The sequence below is a fragment of the Chlamydotis macqueenii genome, chromosome 2, assembly GCF_036417535.1.
Source record: "Chlamydotis macqueenii isolate bChlMac1 chromosome 2, bChlMac1.mat, whole genome shotgun sequence".
NCBI lineage: Eukaryota > Metazoa > Chordata > Aves > Otidiformes > Otididae > Chlamydotis > Chlamydotis macqueenii.
Window position 1 is genome coordinate 105,814,550 of NC_141557.1, and position 26,194 is coordinate 105,840,743.

Consider the following 26,194-nt stretch of genomic DNA (forward strand, 5'->3'; position numbering starts at 1 on the left):
GTATAACTTCACCAGCATCTTCTTTTCATGTTCTGTTTAATGCAATAGGAATCAGTAAGGCTGATAACCTGAATTTGGTCAGGTGCCATTTTACTGAGGGTGTATATTACTACTACTCCAAATTGACAAGTTCACTCCAAGTTCCCCTACTCAGCAGGGGGTGGGGGGAGGTGGGAAGAGAGTGTAATTTAAATTGTCATTTATTTTAAAGTGCTGGAACTAGAGAGGCAAACATAAGAAATCAGACTGGTGGGCAGGGAGAGTAGCATAAATGTCAGCTTATTCTGAATTAACTAGTCATCATTCATTTAAAAAAAAAAATCCTTCTTTCCCCTATTAATGTAATTTTTGAACTTTTTTTTTTTGCTGACACGGAATGTATATTTCTGTATCTAAAAAATTAAAATAATAAGAATTTTTGTTAATTTTCTCAGACTTATTCTCTTCCATGACCAAACTTGGAATAAGTAGTTAGGCTTTACTATCCCCTCCTTCCCCTGTTTTTCCCCAGTAAAAGTTTCAAAAATGTTGGTGGAAGAGTTTAGTGAAGACTATATAGCCCTTATACTCCTGAGTGACTGATCAGTGCTCCAGGAGGATAACCACCTCATCACCTCAGCAAAATGAAGTGAAGTGAATATTTAATTTTGCCAGCCTTTCAAAAAAGAGAGGTGAAACAGGAAAAAGAACAGTGAAACTTCTTTAGTTCCTTAATGGCTATTGTTTAAACAAAATTCGAACTAGAAGTACCAAAATTCTAAAACTTAAACTTCATAACATTTCAGTTAGTATCTAAGTAAGCCCTCAAGGCTTCTAAGTGGAAGACAAAGTTCAGATGAAAGGTTCCTCTAGGAATAAGAGATACTGTCATCTTAAGGCTAGTGAGTTGAATAATTAATAGGAAATACTGAAAACTGGATGTGATAAGAGCAACCATGTCACATTTTTATGACATTTTTTTCTCTTAATAACATTTTTTCTCTTAATAACACTTGTATCTAGAGTGTTCTCTCTCTGTTTATATAATTCAGCTTTTTATACAGAAAGCGATACAGTGATTGTATATGTGTATACAATGTATGCATCCATTTAAGTGCATGTATGTATACATGCATATGTGCACACGTGCACACAAACCCACACATGTACATTTCCTTATTCTATCCTCTTCTTTTCCAATCTCTGCAGATGCTGTACTCACAAATATGTGCCTTCTCCCCGCTAGTTTTAATAAGAACACGAAATGCCCTGCAGCGACTGGGAATTGTGCAGCCAGCCCATTAAGATTAGTGCAGCTACAGAAGGAACTCAGAAGCAGCTGCTGCTGTAGATGGAGCTGAGTGGGCATATGTAGCCGACTGAGTATTCTTGAGGCATTTTAATGGGCCATCATCATGACATGTCACTCTCCAAAATGACTGTTTGTCATCCACACTCTTAAAAAGACAGTTTGGCAGCTTTGGGAGGTAAAAGCCATCTGCATACTGTGCATCCTCACAAACTAATTGCATAATATTTATTGGGAGTGGGGGGATAGCAATACTGTATTTTAGCACCACCAAGAGCCTGCAGGCAACATAACACTTTCAGAATAGGAATGGAAAAAGAGACCTGCTCTCCCCTCATACACACACTTCAAGCTTTTCAGAAATTATCTTGCTAGAATTTAGAATGGGGAAACAGACCACAGTGTTTGAAAACAATACGCGCACTGGAAGTCTCACAAATATGTTCAATATTCAGCTTTAGGTGTTTTTTTTTGTTTTTTTTTTTCCCAAACCACTCTCAGTCCGTCAGTATTTATTTCTTGGAATACTCATTCTGAGTATTTGAGTAACAAAACTGCATCAGTGACAAACTGCACCATAGAGTAGTGGATTTGCTATCTAACTTACCATATAAAATCCGCTTCTCTTTCTAGCCTAATAGATTTAATTTTTGATTAAAGAAACCAATGACTCAAACCTCATTTATACAAGTGTCTTAAACAATTAAGTCATGTGAAAATACCAGTGAAGTGAAATTCTATTTACAAATTTCTGATTATTTATTCTTCCCAGCTGTATCTGGGACTCTGCATTGCTTATTCTCCAGAAAACGAACAAAGTTCTCTTCCATATGTACCAACAGTATTTTCACATGATCCATATCTATTTATAATGCACCATACTACTTGCTGTTATATAATACACCAACATATTTAGTGGTTCAGTGATTTGATTTATTTTGTTGCCAAGAATCACTGAAGCTGTAAGACAAACTTATCTTAAAGTAATAAGTTTGTTTAAACAATAGCCATTAAGGAACTAAAAAAGTTTCACTGTTCTTTTTCCTGTTTCACCCCTCTTTTTTGAAAGGTATTTTATTACTTTATTACTCTCTATTTCAGCAATGTAATAAAAATTGCGTGAGGATGCAATTCCCCACATATAGCTTCTTCCCTGCATTCCCCTCATATAGCTTCTATGAAAGTGATCAGGCTTAAAAAATGTAGCATGGCAAACCAAAGGCCGTAATATGCTTCATGGAAGAATATCTCTGGGCTAGCAGATGTCTATGGGCTTGAAAAGTTTATGCATATGCAGCAGCTTACAGAAACAGAGCCTTAAAGAAGCTTCACTCCTTCTTCTTCTCAAACTGCTTCACCACTATACATCAAACAAGCTCTACTTCCACATTATTAGCATACATAAAGAACAGTTTCTTGAGCATATGCTTTTCTTGAATGAAATACATACAAGTATATATGCATAAATACATAAATATTTACAGTGATATGAATATTTTCTGTTCTTATACTGCTATACATTGTAAAAATTGTTAATAATTTTATTAATTATTTATTATTTTTAAGTCTTAGTTAGTTAGTTATTTTTAGGACCAGAGAATGCATGAATGCACTTTTCCTTGTGGCACAGGGAAGAGGGAAAGAGGGGAGATGAAAAAGAAAGGCAATAGCAGAATTTATATACCTGCAATAATGCGAAATGAATGCTTTACTTTTTCCCTGTTCTTGAAAACAGAAATAAGAAAAAAGAATACAAATATGTTGATTGGAAAGTTGTTTTTCCCATACTGCTTTTTCTACTTAGCCGTGATAATTCAGGCCTGGGATTTCAACCACAGAAATGAGAGCATATTAGAGGATCTATTTTTTTCATATCTAACTCTATAATCTAAAGAATTATCTGTAATAGCACTGAACAGGAAAAATAATCATACACATTTCTTGTTTGACTACCATATCAATACTAACAAATTTACAAACAAAAATTCATTCGGTATTAAAGTATTTTCTGAGACAAGATACGTGCTTATACTGAATGTCTTGGAAATTATACCTCCCATATCGTCTCTTCTTTGTCAAACTACTGATCTATAGCTTAGAGTGATTATCCTGTTTCTGCTTCAACTATCCAAAATAGCCTGCAGCATTTCTTGGTTGATAATGATTTTTCTCATAGGAACCTGCTTCCAAAGAACATTAGTACCCAGTAACAGATAGCTAAAGGATGTAGAGGTTTTTCTATTGCTTTTGGTTTGGTTTTATGTTGTATCAATTCCTCAAATTTCATTTGCTCTTGAAAGTTTAATGCTACTAAAAATCAGCTTACAATTCTATTTTGTGTGTTAGTGGGAAGTGCTGAAACCCTGACAGACTAGAAGATAACAGTAAAATATGTAACTGTAAAGCAGTTGAAGTAATTACTGTGACTAATTGTGTCTATAGAAGCTTATAAAGTACTGGACTACAGAAGACATCATGATCTGATCATTTTAATTATGAAACATTTACAGCACAGAAAAACATAATTAACAGGGTCCACAGCCACACTAACCTATAATTCCCTGAAAACAGTTAAGTCATTAAATAAAGTTTATTAAAGTGTGAAAACAGAGCAGAATTAACATGTTGATCTACATCTCCAATTTTAACATACATAAATTGTAATATACATGTCAGGGCATCAGTGTCTGTTATTGTGTTTTGCTTCTTAAAAATTAAATTTCTATTGTCTTTCTTTATAAAGTTTTCTATGTTTGGATAAATGTAAAACTTAGTGCTCGCTTTTTTGAAAGACTTATAGTCAACTTGCAATTGACAGTTTTTCATATGCTTATATTGGTTATATGTTATAAAATGTTTCACACCACCGAGATAGTTCTCAAAGCATGTTCTACAAAACTAATCCCATAAATATTCCCACTAAGATCAATGTGACTACTCCTAGATTTAAAGTGTGAAATTAAGAATTTGACACAATATCCATATCACACGTAATTAGTCCCTAGGAAGGTATGTTAGGGAAAGAGTCATAACTGCTCAGAACTGACAGTGGGTCAAGGAAATAAAGCAAGAACAGAGAATTTTGCAAGTAAAATTTTACTAAAACATTTTAATATTAGTAAATTATTTCATATGAAAAGGGCAGCAATGAAAATCTATAGCAAAGCATTAAAGTTTCATTGCTGGTATGACAATATAACATGAAAAAACAATGCATGACCAAATAAAGTGCAGTACTAGATTATCTTCTTGTAGAGATTTGTCTTGTGTCCTAAAATGAATTCACTTTAAAAGGGCAGAAGAATCCCTTGGTTAACTTACTATCTTAAAACACGAGCAACTGTTGTCAGTGTGTTTACATTTCATTTAGACTCTCTTTTTCAGTCTGGCTTGATCAAACATCCTAACATTTCTGCAGTGCTTTCTATTAACTACTATAACTGATTACTAATATTGCAGTTCAGTAAAGGTAAAATACTGTATGACAAATAAGTTGTTATTTTTTTCAGCAGACTTAGGAGAATGATTTTTTTTCTTTTTTCTCCTACTCTTACATATTTCACTGAGGATGGTTTATTACATTGATTTTTACCCAAAAGTGTTTCTAAAATACATATCCATCCATCTGTATATATCAGCTAGTTAATCAACAGCTCATTGTTCAAAATTTACTCGAAGGAGTAGTGAAATTTAACTCTGTTCTACATCAAATTAAATCTCTGGTTTAGAATTCTGTAGGTTAGGAAATCATCCTTATCCATGTACAGAGTGTCAGGACTTGCTTAGTGCTCGTGAAAGTTGGTACTAAGCATATGCCTAAGCGCCTTTCTGAAATAGAGCCTTAATCCCTGTGCAAAGGAAGGGTGCTTTAATGAGCAGCAATGTGCATCACATAGACTAATTGTAAGAAGCAGAATTGAAAGCTTAAGTGTTTCCATTACATAAATTCACACTGTAGCTGATCAGTATTCAGAACAAGCTGAAGTAGAGTATGTACAGTAAATGCAGACATTTGAAAGTCTGCCTTAAACTGTTCAGATCATTCAAAGTGATCCTTCGCAAATAAATACTTTAAAAGGCTCTATTTCTTCTTACCTTTTTTTTTAACCATTCAAATTTGCAGGTCTGCCAGGGCTTTCAGATATAACCAGACTGATCTCAAGATAGTAATTCATATTTTGATAGGCATTTTTACTCCACAGGATTAAGGGCTGAGAAAGAAATGCTTTTAATGCCCATGTTTTTTGCTGTTTTTCAGAAAACACTTGAGGGGGGATAATGCATTAGTATTTCAAAACCATAACAAACTGTCTTAACATGAACAATACTAGGTTAATTGTAAAGCCTTCCAGCTTAGAAGGATTTTAACAGCTGTATGCAAAGGGCATTGCTCTCCTGGTGCCTTTTTCTATTTTGGTGAGTACGATGAGTGTTCAATAAAGACAATCTTATAAAATTCCTATGCAGTCATTACACTTGGTTTTCCTTAAATCATATTTTGATATTTCATATGATGACAAAAGATATTTATGGATTAAAATTGAAATTCACTCATTGTTTTTTAAAAAAAAACCATCCATAGATATGAGTTTTGCCGTGTACAATGCTGATGGCAACCAAAGACTTTTTTGTCTGTTCTTCATGTTTTCACCAAAACACATTCTTGCTATGTTTCTTACTCATTACTATTAAATGCTGGTAATACAATTAATTTATATGCCATTGACAAACAAATGATGAGAAAATACTGAAATCACAGATGTTATTTTACATTGGCCATGTATACTTGCTGAATCTACACTAAAATTCAAATTGTGCCGACCTGTTTCTAATTCTGAAAGCCATCTGGATTCTACTGAAAATGTTCAAAGTCCTACTTCAGAAACTACTTTCTGAAGTTTCCAGTACTTCACATATATTCAGAACTTTCAATTTGCATAAAGACTTCTCTGATTATCTGAAACATGTCCTTTTGCCACTATAAAAGACATTACATAGGGTACATAATACAAATTCTTAGATGGTTCCTGATGAAATTAGAACACTGTTATCTAATTATCATATTCACATTGTTCCCCTTCTGAGTGCGCTCTGGTTCCAGAAAAATAGAGCACAGAATGAGTTCTGTATGAGAATACTCCTTGGTTCTGAAGCATTGTGTTTAAAATGAAGGTACAGGAGTTATTAGTATAGTGTATTTCATTAGCTGCAAACAAAATCAGTCATCTGAATTTACACTCATCTACCTCAAATGTTTCAACTGAGATGAGTGTTACTAATGTGTCTGTCATACTTCTTGTGTATACCATCAAATATCTCCTGAAGGGATCTTTTATTATAGTATCTGATTGTTTTATTATAATATCTGATCAGTTTTATAACCAAATCCGAAAACAATGAATTACTCTTGGAGATTAGAGTTTAAATCACTATAATACTTGCCTCCAGCATTTGAGACTGATCTTTGCTAAGTTTCACTTGACACAGCATGTAAACTTCTCTACCAGATTGTCTGAGCGCTCTCAAAGCTTAATTGATCCAATTTGCATGTCTCATCCTGGCAGAATTGTGCATCATTTCTATTCTCTTGGACTAAGTGATCACAACCTAATCACTTTGTATACAAAGCAGATGGAAAGTTTCCAACTCCTTTGCTGTCCCCTTGCATGTATCCATATTAAAGCAGTTCTAATTCAACAAACAATCTGATATTTCTGTATTTTTATAGGATTACTGTCTCATTGATAGGCCTTCTGTCACCAATTGTAATGTTCAGAACCTTATACTCAAGGCATTTTCACTTTTGTCTCACACCTTCTGTGTGGTCCATTAAAATGATCACTTAATTTAACAAACTGTGCTAAACATCCCCCCTTAGGGAAGTTCTGTACGGCTTAGTGTAAATCAGCACAGCTCTGTGCACTGGAAGGAAAGACCAATTTCCTTTCATTGAGGATCTGCTCCTACAACTTTAAGGGAAAACAAATAATTAATTATATCCCCATTCATAAAGCTCTGAGCCTTGTACATTAATAGATACTGCCCCAAAAAAAAAAGTATATTTTAAAAGGAAAATGTTATTTTAAATTTAGTAAATATTTTCCAAATAGTAACTGGTTTTGCAGATGAAACAGAAATCATATGTATGGAATTTTTCTGTATTTTTCCACTTCAAAAATGTGCAAATTGTCATTTAAATACAATGGCAGTTTAGGAAAAAGTTGTATTACTTATAAATAGGTGAAATCTAGCTTGTGAAAATAACACAAATAAAAGCTTCTGCAAAGAAAAGTCACAGGCAGATCAGTCAAACTAATGAAGATCAAGGATGTATTAATTTCAAATATCATTAAAATCAAACTTTCTGAAATGAACAGAAATTTCTACTTAATAATCTTATCTGCAGTTCACAGCTCGAATTTATATTCCCCACGTGTCTCTAGTTTATATACATCTTCAAAGGCCATTGTGTTTCTTCAACCATACTCTATTTCTCACATTCCTAACTGGTGAATCCTTTGTCCTCCTAACGGTCCCACAGATCCTCTGCCCTTCTGGGAATTTGTGATTGCCTAGCATCGGCTTATTTTTTTCCTACATACATCCTTTCTATTGCTTCTTCCTCTTTCATTTTCTCCATTAATCTCTACTTGTATTTGCTCAACAAAATTTACGAGAAGGCAAAAATATTGTTCAGTTTTTTTTAAATTTGTTCTCACTGAAGAATACATGAGAAACTCTAAAGCATGTTGTTCACAGAAGTGATCAAACACTGGTGGTCAGTGCTTATGACAGCAGAAGATAAGGAATAATCTTCAGTCTGCTCTGCAGCTACTTTTAGAAAAGGACTGCCAGGAAAAAAAAATGGCTATATAAGAGAAAAAAGGAACCAGAATGCACTATTAAATTATCCAATTTTTATCAAAGAGGAAGCATGCCAGCTCAGTAATAGAGCCATGTTGTTGTGTCCATATATGCACAAAAATAGCAGTACAAGTGGAAGGATAGTAGTTCTTCAACAGCAAATCTACTGAATTCAATGCTAACTGGCAAAGAACAAACTGAATTAACCAAGTAAACCAATTTGATCATAAAAAAGATATTAAGACAGTAAACAAGCTTCCTATTAATGTGCTTCATGCTGAAAAGTGGTAGTATAAAACCAGCAATGTTCTTCTGTAACTTGCATTTCAAAAAGACTCAGTGGGCAAGTCATATGTAAGCTGTTCATAGCAACCTTGTCTGTGTCTCATAAAGACAAGCTCTTTCTTTCCAGGAGACAAATTATGCCTCCAGTTACATAGGCAAGTAAAACCCCTGCTATCTTCAGATTCTGTTCTCATTGTAAAAATGTATGGTCCCATAGCTTACAACTGGGTTATGCAGGTGTAAGTCAGTGGAACATAACAAACAAGTCTGTGGAGGACATTCAAGAAATAACAGAATGCAGTTTGCTGTCTTTCAGCTGTGTTAGCTCAGCAGGGCTAATAGCAATAATAAGTAGGAAAAAAAAATCACTGGAACAGACAGGTGTGACTCACACATAGAACTCATCTACTGAGTAACGAAGTATAATTTTATGCAGTCACTTTTAAGAGCAAATTTTCTGCTACTCTGTAAACAATCAGACACATATCAGACCCTCATATTGTGTTTAGTGAAGACACTCAGGGTCTCTAATCCAATGTGAAGATTCGTGGCCCTGAGATGATTTTTCCACATAGCAACCTACTGCTCCTTCTGACAGTCCCACTCTCCACCCTGAAGGTATTTAAATCTTCAGTTGAGGAAAAAAAAAAAAATAACAGTATTGAATGTTTTCCTTAAGCCCAACCTTACAGCAAAACATCAGCAAGGGTCTATTGATTAATGACACACACAAATTCAGGAGTATGAAAGAACAGAACAACTCTTATTTTGCCTTCCAAAACATCCTTCATAAAATAATGTTAACCTCTACCAAACGTTATTAAATACTATCTTAATGTTTTAGAGTTTAAAAAAATCTCTTATTTTATTGCATTACTTATGTTGTCACCAACAAAATCAAAAGTGTACTTTGATTTTGAGAATGTTAGGAAACCATCGAATGTAATGTTCACCACCAGTTATATTTATATTGTCAATATATCCAAGTAATTACAGGAAAAAAAAGATCCAGTTTCACCCCATTGCTCTCTACAATGGCACTCGTATCAGTTCTGTCAGAGTTCTGTTATCACTAAAGGTTATTTACAGGTCCAAGAGCACTGGACTCCAGGAAAATTTGTGATACTGCTGATCACTTTGTTCACTGTAATAAACTTAACTCTTCTGGCCTTGCTGGTTAAGTGGCAGCATGTTTTCCCCGTATTTTGCTAATTCAAAGTAATTTTCCAGAGAATTTAATCTGATCCACAACCTGTTAGATTACCCTGCTACAGTCCAAAATTGTGTTCCAAATTGATATTTGCAGTTTAAGCATAGGACAAAACACACATGAAATGGTCAGAACTGGAAGGTGAGGCACTGTATCTAATACAGGAAAGATAAAATTATTTCAGAAGCAAAGGTACATGTATTGATTTTTTAGCACAGTCTGCAGATACAGACCCTCATATCTCTAGAGCTATCAGAAAGATCTGTCATTAAGGTGAGTATCTTAATGTTTCTGTCTTCCTCATAGCCTCATTGCTTGCTTGGCAGATATTTTGGAAGACAAAGCACCTGGGCTCTCAGTCTGTATCATCCCACAAGAAAATCAGTCATTGATTTCATTTTGTGCTACTAGAAGTAAAATTGTCAAAAAAATATTCTGGAAAGACAATTTTGCTGTCAGACTGGCAGAATGGACCATGTTTTACCCAGCTCCACTGTCTAAAATAACAGAGGAAGGGAAATTGTTGAATATGATACTGTGGCGTACATAGTATGGAACAAAATCTAATTTTGACAGGACTTTGAAATTAATCTGCAGGAAAAAAAGTCTTACATAACCTGAAAATAGACTGAAGGAAATACAGTTACATGAAATTATGAATATCAAAGTACCAGTCTAGAAGGAAAGGTGTCTACTGAGGTTCTGAAAGACCTAGAAAATACACGAGTATTATTACTGCATCCCCTTAACTCCAAATGCAAATTTATTTTGTAAGGTCTGAGCTGCCTTCCTTAGTGGTAGATCAGAACATTAATCCTTTTGATTTTCAGCTCTTAATTTGGAAACAGTCTGGACATGGACCAGCTGCTGTCCTTACAGCTGCACATATTCACATCCTTCTATCCATCTGCTGAGAGCTCAAACCTCCTTGGACTCCTCCAGATCTGCATGTTGCTTTTTTGCTTATACACACTCTATCTTGACACAGTAATTCTTGGAACCTCTATGGATGGAAGGTTTTTCTTTCCTGTCCTATGTTGTTTGGCACCATGTTTCTCATGTTTTAGGCTCTTTTTTTTATCATATTCTGAATTCTCCAGCCCTCTTCAACAACCATAGAATCATAGAATGGTTAGGGTTGGAAGGGACCTTCAAAGGTCATCTAGTCCAACACCTCTGCAAGGAGCAGGGACATCCCCAACTAGATCAGGTTGCTCAGAGCCTCATCCAACCTGGCCTTGAATGTTTCCAGGGATGGGGCATCCACCATCTCTCTGGGCAACCTGTTCCAGTGTTCTGAAATATTTACATCATTCCTTTTCTATCTTTTGCTTCCCTGTTTCCAGAAAAGAAACATAAATCACTTTTCTACTAGTTTTTGTCTTGATGATATTTGGTTTTGCTGCTGTCTTGTATCACAGACTACCTTGTTGTACACGGCATCTTCCTCTTCCATTGCAAATTAACTTTACTTAACTTTTTGTCCCTTTCAACTGCATCTGCTACTTTACCAGACCTAGTCTCTTGCATATTTCTTAAACCTAGGTGTTACTGGATTTCTGGCTAGCTACCCTCCTTTCCCACCTGCGTTAACATAATTAAGTCAGCTATCATTGGTAAGTACAAGGCCTTTCTAGAACCCCTGTGTGGTGGATTGATGTGACTTACAGCACAGTATGTCCCATATACATGCATATAGCATCCTTAGCAAAAAGCAAAGGAATTCAAGACCTGAAAATAAATCTGAATTGAATAAATATGTTAGTACAAGTGGGAATTATTTCTCAGCATAAGGCACCTCCACTGTTTCCTATACTTACACACATATGCACACATTTATGCATACACTCCATCACTGCTATCATTCCAGTTTCTGCTGGTTTCATCCATAAAACCTCCTTTTACATGGCTTCAATCAGTTTATCGGTCATAGAGATAAACTGAAAGAAGTTTTTAAACAACTAACATCTCCTTTGCTCTCCAAATTTTTCAAGAGGGACTGATATGCACTCAGGAGTACACTTGATTCAGCAGAAAGAATAAAACTGAAAAGCAATAACGTTATAAGATCCTTAGAGTAGTAGTGGACATGAGCTTGCAAAGAAAGAAACAAATATGAATTGTGCAATTTGAACCATACAATGAGACAGGAAATAACAGTTTCACTTGGCTTATTTCCTGTTTAACTGAAGGTGTGCTTTTGTTCACGGCTTTTTATTATCAGGAAGAGAATGAAAAAATAGAAGGAATGAATGCAAACAGTAAAGATGGACACAGGACTGCAGTGCTGACTAATGAGGAAATCTTTAAAAGTGTGAAATATACATTGCCTGACTAAGCAACAGTTAAGTGTCAAAGGGTAGAAGATGGGTGGGTAGGACATCTACATAGGCATGAAGATTATGAATATCCAGGAGCAGAAGAAATAATTGAACAGTTTTTAGTATGAACACTATGCAGCATTATAACCCTACAAGTGAAAAAAAGAAACATAAAAATATGCCAAGTACCTTCCCAAATGCCTGTTCTGCCCATATAATGTGTGTAAATCGTATAAGAAAGACAAGTTTAATATTTTGCTGATTTATGGCACCGCATTTATATCATGATCATGGAAACTTAAGAAATTACCATCTGCTCTTCCAAACTGTGTTTGAAAACTTTTCATTGTTACAGAATAACAAGCTAAACTTTGCCTAATACAGCACCTGCCTGTCTTATAAGGAAAATGAATTGCTTGATTGCCTAGTCAGCAGGGTTACAATTTAGTACCTCAGTATGAAATGTTTAAGCAGCTTATCATCCCTACACACGTATGCAAGTACCAGATTTTCCATATTTTGGAAGCGTTTCAAAAGGAAAATAACTTTGTGGGCTCAATTCTTCTCACATGCACTCCACAGCAACAAAATTACATGTGTTTATAGTCCTCAAGGTAATTTCTCCTGATTTACAGAAACAGGAAAACTGAAAGGGACAGTAAGACTACGATAACATTTTGTAGAATTCATGCAGCAAAATCTCCTTATATTACCTGGAAAATGGCATTAAATTTATTTCTTTCTACTCAGAGAGAGCCAAAGAGTCTCCTGTGATGTAGGTAAAACATTATGTTGGACTGTCGTTAGCTGTTCTTAACATCTACCCATTCTCTTCACCCATATAAAACACCATAACGAAGGCCTTCAGTGCTCTAAGAACACTCAATGACTCTGTGAAAGTAAGCCACTGTTTCTTCACTCCCAAAATCAGGAATATCTTGCTACCTGTTGTAAATCAGTCCTTCGTATTCCTCTTTTACTAACCTACAGAATAAAATATCAGTTAAAAATTCAATTTTAAAATGGCCAAAATTAATATTCTCAAATGGTCTCCTAGATTTGGTAGAACTGATCTCAAAATTCTGGATTGAATCTTTAGTTATGCTATGAACAGCACAATTTAATAAACAACACATATTAAAAGATTTTTGCCTTCTTCTCAAATGTTTAGAACTACCTTTTTCTCCAAGGAAGCATTCTGAAAAAGTCTGAGCCAGTAAGTATATTTTGTATTTTCTGATATGTGAGTAATGTACATGAACTACTACATGCAAAAGAGCTGTACTTGTCTTGGTATTCCTATTATTCTGAAAGATAAAATAGTGTTTATTCTTCACTATATTGTTCATTATTTATAGAGTACTACCGCTGTACTACGTGTTTTACACTTGTGCAAATAACAATATTACTTTTGCAACAGCACTGGGCTGTAGCACCAGTAAATAATTAGTATAGAAGGAAATATTAACGGTAGTAATTTTTGAGTTGAGTCAAAAATACCTGCAATAATTAATTCTAAATATATTGTATGATTTTATGTGCATATTTATTGATTTTGGTAATCAGCATCTTTTCATAATATGTTCTTCTGTTGTCAATTGATCTTTTTCATTGGCTAAGTTTACACTTAACCTGGGAAGTTTAAGGTGGTTCCTATTTATAGGCTGAGGTCAAGTGATCTATAGTTAGGTGTTGATAGCTGTGTTGGTTTTGTATAGTAGGGAGGGGCTATGGTGGCAGCTTCTGCAAAAAGCTGCTCGAAGTTTCCCCTTTGTCTAGTGGACTCGGCCAGGTCTAGCGTAGACTTGCTGCTGCCCAAGGCCAAGCCAATTGGTGGTGGAATATTCAGTGATAACCCTTCTGAGATAAAGTATTTAAGAAGGGGAAAAACAAACAAAAAAAAAGAAGTGAAGAAGCACAAGCGGGGGGCAGAGATGGGGAGGCATGAGCCTTGTGGGCCTTGTGGCCCCCACCCTCTGGCCTCTGGCTGTCTAGGCCCAACTCGGCCTAGCTTGGCCACAAGAAGTGAAGAGAGGACATGCGAAGAGAACCTGAGAGGCGTCTGCCTGAGCCCATTATGAAGAAATTCTTGTGAGACACCAGGGTCAGTGAAGAAAGACGGGGAGGAGTAATGCTACTCCTGCCAGAGACTCCCCTGCAGCCCATGGTGCAGCCCATGGTGAGGCAGGCTGTGCCCCTGCAGCCCAAGGAGGTCTACAGAAGGAGCAGAAATCCACCTGCAGCCTGTGGAGGACCCCATGCAGGGGCAGGCGGATGTCTGAAGGAGGCTGTGGCCCATGGAGGGCCCACGCTGGGGGAGCTGGTTCCTGGGGGACTGAACCCTGTGGAAAAACAACCCACTCCACAGCACTTCATGAAGGACTGTAGCCCGTGGGAGGGACCCCATGCTGGAGCAAGGGAGGAATGTGAAAAGTTCTTCTCCCGAGGAGGAAGGAGCAGCGTAAAGCAACATGTGATGAACTGACCATAACCCACATTTCCTATTCCCCCCTGTGCCTCCTGGTTGGGGAGAAAGAGGTAGAGATAACTGGGATGAAGTTAAGTCCGGGAAGAGGGAGGGGGTAAGGGAAAGTTGTTTTTATTCTTTTCCTCATTATCCTGCTTTGGTTTTAATAATAAATAAATAATTTTCCCTAAGTAGAGTCTGTTTTGCCCGTAATGGTAACTTCAATGATCTCTCCCTGTCCTTCTCTTAAACCTTGAACCTTTATATTATACTATGTCTCCTCTGTTCACTCGGAGGGTGGGAAGAGCGAATGAGAGACTGTATAGCTTCATCCCGAGCGGGGCTAAACTACGACAACAACATATTTTTAACATCATGTGAACCAAACGCCCCTATTTTTAACTGTCTAGGCCTCCTTCTTACAGACTTGAAGTTATGAGAGACAAAGCATTACGACCTTCTCAAACTTCTGCTCGTATTGTAGGCTGGCATTCATAACATCACCATGGTTTGGACAGCTGGGACTGAATTAGGGTTCTCTTAACAGCGTAAACTCCACTGCTTTTTCTAAGAGCTACTTGTCTCTAATTTACGTGACAGTAAGTGTCTCCTCCAGTGCAAAAATGACAGAGAAGATACTGGTAGCATAAAGTAGCTAACAGACTCTGAGAGAAGTAAGCAACCTAGTGTATTAACTTCTTTCTTCTTTCAGTAGTTCCACCATTAGCACTTGGCTCAGCCTCCTCTTTCAGGGAAGTGCATAATGCTGAGGAAAAAAAAAGACTATACTTGTCGTGGTTTTGTTAGTGAGGGGGGGCCTAAGGTGGCAGCTTCTGTAGGAAACCGCTAGAAGTCGCTCCCCTTTGTTCAGTGGACTCGGCCGGGCCTAGGGCAGACCCGCTGCTGGCCAAGGCTGAGCCGATTGGTAGCAGAATGTCTCGTGATAAAGCCTCTGCGATAAAGTATTTAAGAATGGGAAAACAGAAAAAAAAAGAGAGAAGAGAAGATACAAAGAAGCTGAGCGGGGGCAGAGGCGCAGAGGGGGAGGCGCAGGCCTCATGGGCCTTGAGGCCTCACCCTCTGGCCTCTCGCCAGGCAGCTGACTGGGCCCGACTAGGTCCAGCCCAGCTGCAAGAAGTGGAGAGGAGATGAGAAGTGAATAAAATGTAAAAAAAGATCCTTAGAGACACCTACCAGCCTGTTGTGAGGAACGGCTGCAGGCGCCAAGGTCAGTGAAGAAGGAGGGGGAGGAGTAATGTGGCTCCTGGCCAAGATTCCCCTGCAGCCTGTGGTGAAGACCATGGTGGAGCAGGTTGTCCCCCTGCAGCCCATGGAGGTCCACGGAGGAGCAGAGATCCACTTGGAGCCCGTGAAGGACCCCGTACTGGGGGAGGTGGATGCCTGGAGGAGGCTGTGGCCTGTGGAGGGCCCGCTGGGACAGCTGTTCTAGAGGGACTGCACCCGTGGAAGAGATGACCCATGCGGGAGCAGTTCCACGAAGGACTGTGGCCCGTGGGAGGGACCCCACGATGGAGCAGGGGAGGAATGTGAGGAGTTCTTCCCCTAACCATGAAGCAGTGGCGTGAAACAGCGTATGATGAACTGACTGCAACCCCCATTCCCTCTTCCCCCCCTGTGCCGCTCAGGGGGGGAAGGTAGTAGAGACAATGTTACACTTGGGAAGAGGGAGGGGTGGGGGGTGGTTATCTTGTTCTCTGTCTCATTATCCTGCTGTTTGTAATAATAAATGAATAGTTTTTCCCAGGTCGAGTCTGTTTTGCCCGTGACGGTAACTTTAAGGATTTCTCCCTGTCCTTATCTCAAACCTCGAGCCGTTTTTCCTTATATTTTCTCTCCCTGTTCTCTTGGAAGGTGGGGGGAGTGAGATAGAGACTGCGTAGTCTGGTCCTGATCAGGCCTGAACTACGACAATACTGTAGAGATTTTTCAGGACTTATCACTAGTATATTTATGTAAAAACCAACTTACTGAACATGAAGGAACCATTCCTTGATTTTTTTGGGGATCTCTAAATATGTTGTCCCAGATATTCCCCTTAACTGGTAAAAGTTAGCACTGAAAAACTGACATGTTTACACACGTACTATTTTATCAAGTGATTATTGAAAAAAAAAAAAGACAAGGAACTTGATGAGTGCAATGTGACATTTAAAAAAAAAAAAAAAACAAAAATAGTGCGGAGCAAAGAATAAATTGTATTGGAGAATTGTGACAAGGCAGCAACAGTCCTGGCAGCACTTTCAGACTGTGACACATTGAAAATACTAAATACATAGAATGAATGCCCAGACACTTATGTCTAACAGTACGTGCATAAGAAAAAAGGCAACATGGAAAAGGTAGCATGTTAGCAGGCTACAAGATGTAAAACTTCAAAGCATATGCAGTTAGATCTTTTGAAAGCAATGGAAAAATATCCTTTGTCTTCACTGGTCTGAAAAAAAAAGAAGTAGCCTTGTACTACCATAGATATCAAATATATCTGCACTTACGAATTTCAACTAACTTGTCACCCATAAAGAATGGAAAACAAAGGCAGGAAAGAACTCCCTGTTTTCTGTCCATAACATTTAAAAATGTTGCATCATTTTCGTTTTGAGAACAAAATATATTCTGTCTTCATAGCAAAGAACAATAGTGGGCTATAGTTCTTAAGCTGTTTTTGGGATGTTGACTAACTTCTCCATATTTCTCTGGATTCTGTCGTTGCTTCTCAACCTGCTATTGCCTCTTGTCTTACAAGACCATTGCCTCAGGGCAGGGGTTGTGTTTGCTTGCACTGTGCCTAGCACAATGGGAATTTGGTTCATGACTGGACTCCCTTAGACCTAGAATAATGCAAATACTCACAGTTCTTGGTAGTCCTGGTTTTACAGTGCTGTATTTCCAGTGTGATTAATACACAACTGTGAGACTAGAGGACAGAGGTAAAATTGGATATTGAGTGACAGCCAATAGCGTGAACTAGAGGACTAAAAACAAGCTCAGCAGATGAAAACAAGAAATGTTAGAACATGGCTAAAAAAAGTCATCTGAAGCAGCATGAGCTTGTCTGATATCAAAACTGTAAATCTCGTGCTCTCATGAAAAGAACACATTTTCTGATATCTAGCCAAGCATAAAGGCAACTTGTATCTACATATTGTTGCAAAATTAGCTTTTACTCTTGCTTTTCTATTTTGTCAGAGACCCATAAAATATAGCTTTAAACAATGTCTAAAATGAATTCATAGCAGAGTGCTGCAGGTAGAGCCCATTAGTCTACTGAAACACAGAACTGATATTACAGGATTATATAAATAGCATAGCTGTGCCATTGAATAAAAAGCTGTGATGAGGGCTACTTAATTTACAGATGTTGTCATCACCTTCACTAACCTTCCTCTTCTGTAATGCCACATGTTAAGGATCAATGTTCTATATTATACTATAAGATCAAAAAGCTGCATGTTCTGCTTCAGTATCCAATCATAAGTCTCTCAACTCTATTATCGCTTCTAATAATGAAATTACATACAAATTGTCTTTTAGCCTTTAAGCATGTGAAATTGTCTTCACTTTAAATCCCTGGCATAAAACCCATTTCTGTATCCATTCAGCTACGTGAGAAGATGACTTCCTATAAAGAGGGAAAGAGGAAATTACAGTATAGCTGTGCAGGCTAATGAAATCAACAAGGAAAAAGCAGTAGATTTGAGGTTATCTCTTTGGATAATTCTTCCTGTGTGCCTTAATCTCACTGTTCTCCCCAGAGACACTTTAGCCCTGCATGCTAAGTAGGAAATATTCAGATTGCCAGCTCTCAGTTATTCAGGGTAATCCAAATAAAGCAAAGCATGGAATAATGCAAAGCCCACGGTGACTACCCAGTGAAGAAAAGCGTGTGGTACTAGTAACTGTTCAGTACCAGCTGAGATGGTAAATTCATACCGCTGCTGTACAGTTGAAGCGTCCCCTCACCAAGACCTATTCAATCCACAAAGCAGGCAAGCAGGACTTGACTATTTTGTCTGTTAGTTTGTTTCATTTGCAGCACTGGTGGTAGAAAAACATTGACAGGAATGTCATGTCCCATTTTACTTAAAAGGTCAACTGTTATCAATTTTCATAGCCCAGAACAACAAAGAATTCATGAGATGGATAAATATCAGAAATACAGCAGATGTGCTTTTTCACTTTCATAAATGGCCTTTGGGAAGTATATAAAACAACAGTGCTTCAAAGATTATGCTAAAAGTAAAGACAACATAAATAGAAAAGGAGCAAAAGATGTTACAAAGGGATAAGTTTCTGTTTGAGTTATTAGGCCATCTTTGTTTTTCACATAGCGTGCACAAAGACAAACGAAGAATAGCTGGTTTGTTTTTCTTTTTCCCCAAAAGTACTCGGGGGGGAAAAAAAAAAAAAAAAGAAATCATCTGTGCAGAACCATAACTATTCTCAGCTGAGAGAATAGTTGTGATGAGTTTACTTGCAGAGCGGTTGTGAACATTTATCTTGTGTAGGATGCTGGGAGGGGCAAGACCTCAGGTTGAGGCTGGGCAGAGAGTGCAGGTCCCCATGGGCTGCCTCCAGAGGCAGCAGGAGGGACAGAGCCCTCCAGGGAATTGCACTCGACCTACCTCCTGCTCCGCTATCTGCAAATGAGGCTGACTAGCTTCTTTTACCTACATTTAGCCTTTGTAATTTCACCCCATCTCCTCTTCGTTTCCCAAAATGTCAGTAAAATCACTGTAGTGTAGATGAAAAAAAGCTATTTGGCCTAATTTCTATTCAGAGATCCTCAGCTCTTTCATCGCAGATGAAGTTCCTTCAGTTTCTCAGTAGCTGATATTCCCCCACATAGGTCTGAGTGCCCAGCGCTTCCACAGTACTCTCTGCCTTAAGGTATTTTAGCAAAGACACTTATTACCCAAGTCAGTCAAAAAGTCATCAGACACATCTGAAAGTGTCAGGCTATGATCTAGAAAAAAGAGTTCTACTTCTGACTACATCTGTATGGCTTGATATAAGGTAACACTACAGATAAATGTCATATGTGAATAAATCTGTCACTCTATCGACACATTCACCAACACCTTTAAAAAAAAAAAAAAACAAACACAAAAAAAACAGTATCCTCCCCTACATGGCCTCCTTCCCTCCAAAATGATGAGACTGGAAAAACCAATCCACTCTGTATGCCATCAACAACATATGTCTCTTGTTATTTTGCTGCTTGAAAAGCCATCTCCTCATCCTGCCTTGCTGCAAACCTGTAGATTTTCTTTAATGCACCAATCTTCTAGGAAATATTTAAGTTCACTGCATTTTTTTTATGTTTCACTCATTCTGTACTACTCCAGAGAATAATAATGCAAATATGAGCTTTTATGCACTTTGGTCCATATTTGAAAATTGAATCCAACTATCTTTTCTATCTTCAAATAGTTAGAAGAAAAACAAAGAGGCAGGTAAAATGGAATTGGAAGGCAATGACTGTGAGCTCTAACAAACTACATGCTCTTAGGTCTACTCATTTAACCTTTCTTTTTCTTGATTTTACCATCTAGAAAATGCAGATTAGGATGTATGCTTCCCTTCCCCGTAGATTATAAACAATAACTATATGCAGGGCACCTTCAATTTCCAAGTGTTATTTTTGAGAAGTACCAGTGAGCCTCTCAAAGTTAAATATCAGCTCCTTGGGTTTGTGCTCAATCAAGCCTATGTCTTTTTCTCTTTTATTTTCAGTCCTTCATACCTTAGCGAGGTTTCAGGGAAAAAAAAAAAGAGTTGAATTCAGCAAAGAGCTTGAAACTGTCCCTGTCTTTAACTATACCTAAATTTAGAGCCATTTTAAAAGGAGCTTTGGTTTGGATCCGAAAGAAAACAGTGAAGCTAGCCATCAATCAGCATCTCACATGGAGTTCACAGCCTTGTTTCACTTCTTCAGGTTTATTTGTGGCTTCTTTTGATTTTTTTTTTTAATGAGAAAAATGAAAGGATTACTGTCTGAGACTTTGTGTCATTATAATGTTTCTGATGAGACTGATAGTCTTGCAGCAGAATACATTAAATGAAATTAAAAACAAAGAAACAAAGAACCCAAAAAAAAAAACCAACAGAAGAAAAAAAAAACCCAACCAAAAGCAAACTCTGGGCTTGGTAATGTAACAAATTCAAAGAAGATACCAACAAAATTTTCAAGTTCTACTTTAACTGTACCCCTTTTTTGCCAATGTGTTCTCATACAGAATTTAATTACAAGATTGCATACAGCTTTTCAAACATTCAATATAATAGCATATGCTTTTTCCTAATTTTAGGTGTTTTGCACTGAATCATTTAAAACTGCTCTGTACTATTATTTTTACGCCCAAATAGATTCTGTTAAAGTAATTTATATGGAAAATACAGAGTAAGGCATTTCACAAAACACATTACCAAACAATAGTAAACATTTTCCAGAAAATAGAGGCCACCTATGCTTCTAGCTAAATTAGCATCATAGTTAACTACCTCATCTCCTACATGACATGTCTGGAAGAGAACAGTGCCTATCTGAACAGGTGAATGGGCTAAAGAGTTAAATGTTTCAGCCCTTTAAGTGAACATAACATATGCTGCGCTGACAGACAGAAAGAAATTGTACACGGTTCAGTCCACAATCTGATTACATGTTAAGCACCTCCCAAGAGACACTCAGAATTACTCAGGATTGAATCCAAGATTATTAAAATTCATATCATGGAGAGGAAAGACCTACATTAAAAAAAAAAAAAGGGCAAAAAACCTCAGTCACCTCTGACTCCTATTAGTGTAAAACTAATGGAACTCCTCCAGAGGTTTCTTCAGACTGATGCAAGAAACAGGCTCCTGCTGCCTGAAGAAAATAAATACATTTTAAAAAAAAACAAACAAAAAACATTCTGCCAATAAATGGATGTCAAGGATGCAAGAAGAAAGGCTGCAGTATACCTCAGGTAAGGATCTGAACTCTTGTTAATCAAACATGACAACACTGAAAAATTATTTTAAGTGAAAGACTTGTCTTATTGAGGTGAATAGGAATCCTGTTACCTTATTTAAAAGAAATAGGATTTTACCCTGCATGATCATGTAATTAAAGTGTCAGAATGCACACACCCAGGAGGACAGAGTTAATGCTGAACATGGAATTAGCATTGGTATTTCATGACTCTTGAACAAGTTGCCATGTAACTGTAACATTCCCCGAATGCTGCCTTCCAAACAGAATTGCCTAGGGCTTTGTAAAATTGAATAGTAGCAGGGAGAAAATATTCCCTATTGCAGCTCCATTTGCCTTAGTGTTTCTGAAGCATTTTTATCTCGCAGCCCTTAAAATCTGGGGAAAGGTTCCTTGTTCCTGGATGTGCAGTTATATTGGCACCCTGCAAAGCATCCTGAATGTAAGGCACTACAGGACTGACCTCCCCAGGAGCAGAGCACTCTGCGGAACACGAGGCAGAGTCTGGTTGCTGCTTCCACTTCACTTGATGAGAGAAGTGAGTTATGCCAACTCTTTGCTTGCTGTAGCTTCCTCACTCAGGGGAAAGAAAAAAAAAAAAAAGAAAAGAAAAAAAAAAAAGAAAAAAAACCACCTTCCTATCCAAATCTCAGTCGTCTTAGTCCCTAACTGCTTGCAAAGGATTTGAAACAAGAAGAGCAACATTTTTAAAGGGAGAAGAGGGGGAGGAAGGCAACCGCTGCTCCCTTCAGAGTGGTGCTACATAGAATATGTTAACATGTAGAAAGAAAATCACTTCTTCACCTCTTTGCTCGCCTGCGTGGGAATGCAGCTTTGGTCATGATTGCACCTCAGGAACAACACAGTAAAAAGCCTCTCCAGTGAGAAGGTTAGGAACTGGGCACGTCTTATCTTATACGATGCTCAGCAAGGGCTGTTTCCAGGAAGATGGGCTTCCTTTTGCAAGTGCAAATTTTTACCTGCTTTTCCTACAAAATGAATTGCTGGTACAAATGTGAGTTCTTGAGCCAACAACTCATATTGCCGATACAAAAGCAGGCTGAGCACAGACTGCTTCAGAAAAAAAGGTTTGCTTTTCAGAAGGTATCTGCTTCTGAATGCTAGGACTTCTGTAAAGGACAGGAAAGAGCAGACTGTGAAGCTAAAAATAACCACATACATGCAAATATCATGTAATGTAGCTCTACCACAGCATCTTTGGCCATAATACAGTAATTGAATGAATATGAGAATTGCTACAGATCAAAAATGGTCTCAAGTATTTAAAGATGCTTCTTTTCCAGGAGAGAAATTCTAATTTGTAAGCCTTCTCCCTTTTTAACACCAGGCAAGAATGTCAAATATTCCACTTTCCAGAGGCACAAGAGAAGCTCCAACCTGAGAACAAATTTGCCTAAAAGACAAGGCTTACAAAGCCAAGCAGCAGCTGCATGGCATCAGAAAGGAAACTGCTCTATAACATAAAACTTAACTAAAATTTTCAGGACTGCTGTAATAAAAGATGATATTTCTGATTCTAGTGTATCTTTCTTAAAGGCTCAGTTGTGCAATGTACCAGACCTAGTTCAGAAAAGCTCCTAAACACAACCATAGCTGTAATCATGAGAAGAGTTCCTCATTTTACTTGATTATTCAGTTGGCATGATTAAATTCTAAGTGCTTAACTGTTAACACAAACATCAAGGTTTTTGTCTCAGTAGGACGAATTAAGTGAGCTGAAATTCATCACACTCGTATATATGAAGTGGTGTATTTCAGATTACTTCATCTCCTTTTCTGTAAGCATTCCATTTTGCCAAAAGCTGTCACTCCCTTGTTTTCTATGCATTTGCTGTATTTTAATGAGAAACACTATTTATTGATTCTGCTATTACATAGAAAAATTGAGTTTTCTTTCAATAAGATGTTTATACATAAATGTTACAGAGAAACACAAGAGGGTTTTTTGTTAGAGGTTTTTTTTTTCCTTCATAATTGCTGAGGGAAGCGTATTACCCACCAGCACAAGGCAGTGAATGAGCTGAGGCCCGGATTCACAGCTGTGCTCAGCACGCTCCATGTGCAGCGACAGGCGCGTAAAACGAGCCATTTGGGATGCCCTGATGTAAGGGCTTGTTCTGCACTGGCCTGGTGCCCGTCAGAGGGAAGGTAAAGCCGCGAGGTTGTGCTATGCACAGAGGGCAGTGAGGCCCCCAAGGTGCCAATCTGCCAGCCAGGCAACGTCAAAGCAAAACAGCAATGTAGACATGCCCTCTTTTTACTTGTCACACCCCCAGATGCCTGATTCTTTCTCTCTTGACTTCAGCAGTACTGATCTTCAGGGAGCAAACAGCATAACACAGAACTTCTGTTTTCTGGGACTAGCTGTTAGCTCTTATAAAAGAACATTCATCATTATGTTTCTCTATTTTTACATAAAAAAATATTAGTTAAAAAATATTTTCTTTGTATCAGTGGTGGTAAAACACTTTCATTATTGTATTTCTTTAAGGAAGCATAGCTAATATGTAGAGTTCTTAAAGGAAATTGGAAGAGGAATCAGGAATATCAGGTGTTGCTGTTTTGAAGTGCTAAACATTTTTCTTTTTCAAACTATGAATCTTTGTCTCATCCTGGCTTAAGTTAACCATGCTGACAGAATTACACCTTTCAGGTTGCAGCATATAAACACATGAAAAAGCAAACATTTGCACCCTCCAAAGTTTGTTTAAATCCCCTACCTTTCCTACATAGAGTGGGTCTGTACCCATGTATTCCTCCAGCACAAAGAATTGATTCCACACCCAGCTGCGTTTGGTTCTCGTCCTCCCTGATTGAAAGTAGGGCTTTGACTTGGACCTTGAGAGCTCTGCTTGAGTCATCCCAGAAAGACACAGGAAAAGAGCTAGTAGCTGCAGAAAATGGCAGAACTCCACTTTGCCCAACTTCATCTTTTTGGGGTTTTTTTTCCCGTGAAAGAAAAAACCTTGATGAGAGCAGGTACAACTCCAGCTGTCTCCGTAGCTCTGTCCTCTGGCAGGGTGTCAGCTGGGCGTCCAGAGATACTAATTCGTGGAGTGGTCGATTGGAAGAAGTCACAATTGCTGAATAGCCTTCACCAAAGAAAGGTAGTAGGTACCTACCCAGGAAAAAGACAAGAACTGTTGTCAGAATTCTTATAAAAAAAAAAAAAAAAGAATGCAAATTCTTTGCAGCTTTCACATAATGCATCAAAAATATTTATTTATTATTTTTCTCATCATCAGCATAGTTGAGTTTACATAATAAGTCTCTGAGAGTTTAGAGCAGATTGTTTGGATGGCATTACTACTGCTGATACATCCGTATTTATAGCTATAAAGTTTTCTCGTGACTGTTCTCTTAATACACCAGTTTCCCCAGTACAAAATTTGCTGAATTTTTTTCTCTTTAAAATAAGCAAAGCAAGTGTACTTACTTGCAGTTATTTGGTTTGATTTTCCCTCCTCTGCCTGCTACCGTCTGCTTTACTTGCCATCATTACCATGATACAATTACAAACCAGCTACAGGCAGGAAGTTCTATTAATGGCAAGGACATATGCTAGCTTAACTCTCTTCCATATGAGTGAAAAGTAAAATAAAGGAGTGTAAGATGAATCGGAACAATGAGATTGATTTTTAGTCACAGTACACCAGATGTTATGATTTGTTCTGATCTGAATCTGACCAGCTAAAAAGCCCTCAGAGTGTCCTCACTCATTTGTACTACATTCCTAAAGTAAATGTCAGGCACGGTAAGAAGTATGTTAGACTAGTTTATATACCTATATACAAATATGTTCAGAAAGATCAGAGGATAATGTGATTTTCTGTTTTCAGTGAAACTTTGATTTAATGAGGAATGATTTTTCAGCACTAACGTACTATTTTTATCCTTTTGTGCATCTTGTTTGTTTTAGTTAAAAATCTTGATCATTTAACAACGGATAGAACTCACTAAAAAAAAAAAAAAAAAATCATTTAAATAATACCCCGCACCCTCCGCCCTGTTGTGGTTTTGTTTGGTGAGGGGGGCCTAAGGTGGTAGCTTCTGTAGGAAACTGCTAGAAGTCGCTCCCCTTTGTTCAGTGGACTCGGCCGGGCCTAGGGTGGACCTGCTGCTGGCCAAGGCCGAGCCGATTGGTAGCAGAATGTTCCGTGATAACGCCTCTGCGATAACGTGTTTAAGAAGGGGGAAACAGAAAAAAAAAAGAGAGAAGAGAAGATGTGAAGAAGCTGAGCGGGGGCAGAGGCGCAGAGGGGGAGGCACGAGCCTCATGGGCCTTGCAGGCCCCACCCTCTGGCCTCTCGCCAGGCAGCCGACTGGGCCCGACTCGGTCCAGCCTGGCTACAAGAAGTGGAAAGGAGATGAGAAGTGAATAAGATGTAAAAAAGATCCTGAGAGACATCTACCAGCCTGTTGTGAGGAACGGCTGCAGACGCCAAGGTCAGTGAAGAAGGAGGGGGAGGAGTAATGCGGCTCCTGGCCAAGATTCCCCTGCAGCCTGTGGTGACGACCATGGTGGAGCAGGTTGTCCCCCTGCAGCCCATGGAGGTCCACGGAGGAGCAGAGATCCACTTGGAGCCCGTGAAGGACCCCACATCGGGGGAGGTGGATGCCTGAAGGCAGCTGTGGCCCGTGGAGGGCCCGCTGGGACAGCCGTTCTGGAGAGACTGCACTCCATGGAAGAGATGACCCATGCTGGAGCAGTTTCACGAAGGACTGTGGCATATGCGTGGGACCCCAT

The 26,194-nt window shown here is 38.2% G+C and overlaps 1 protein-coding gene across 1 annotated transcript in view; it reads right to left on the bottom strand.

Annotated features, from left to right (window-relative positions):
• Positions 1-24,377, bottom strand: part of LOC104478246 (cadherin-7) — a 71,956-nt gene extending 47,579 nt beyond the window's left edge. The window contains exon 1 of the mRNA XM_086742176.1: positions 24,168-24,377. Within this exon, the coding sequence (XP_086598302.1) occupies positions 24,168-24,377 (210 nt within the window). The remainder of the gene's footprint in view (positions 1-24,167) is intronic.
• Positions 24,378-26,194: the final 1,817 nt, after the last annotated feature.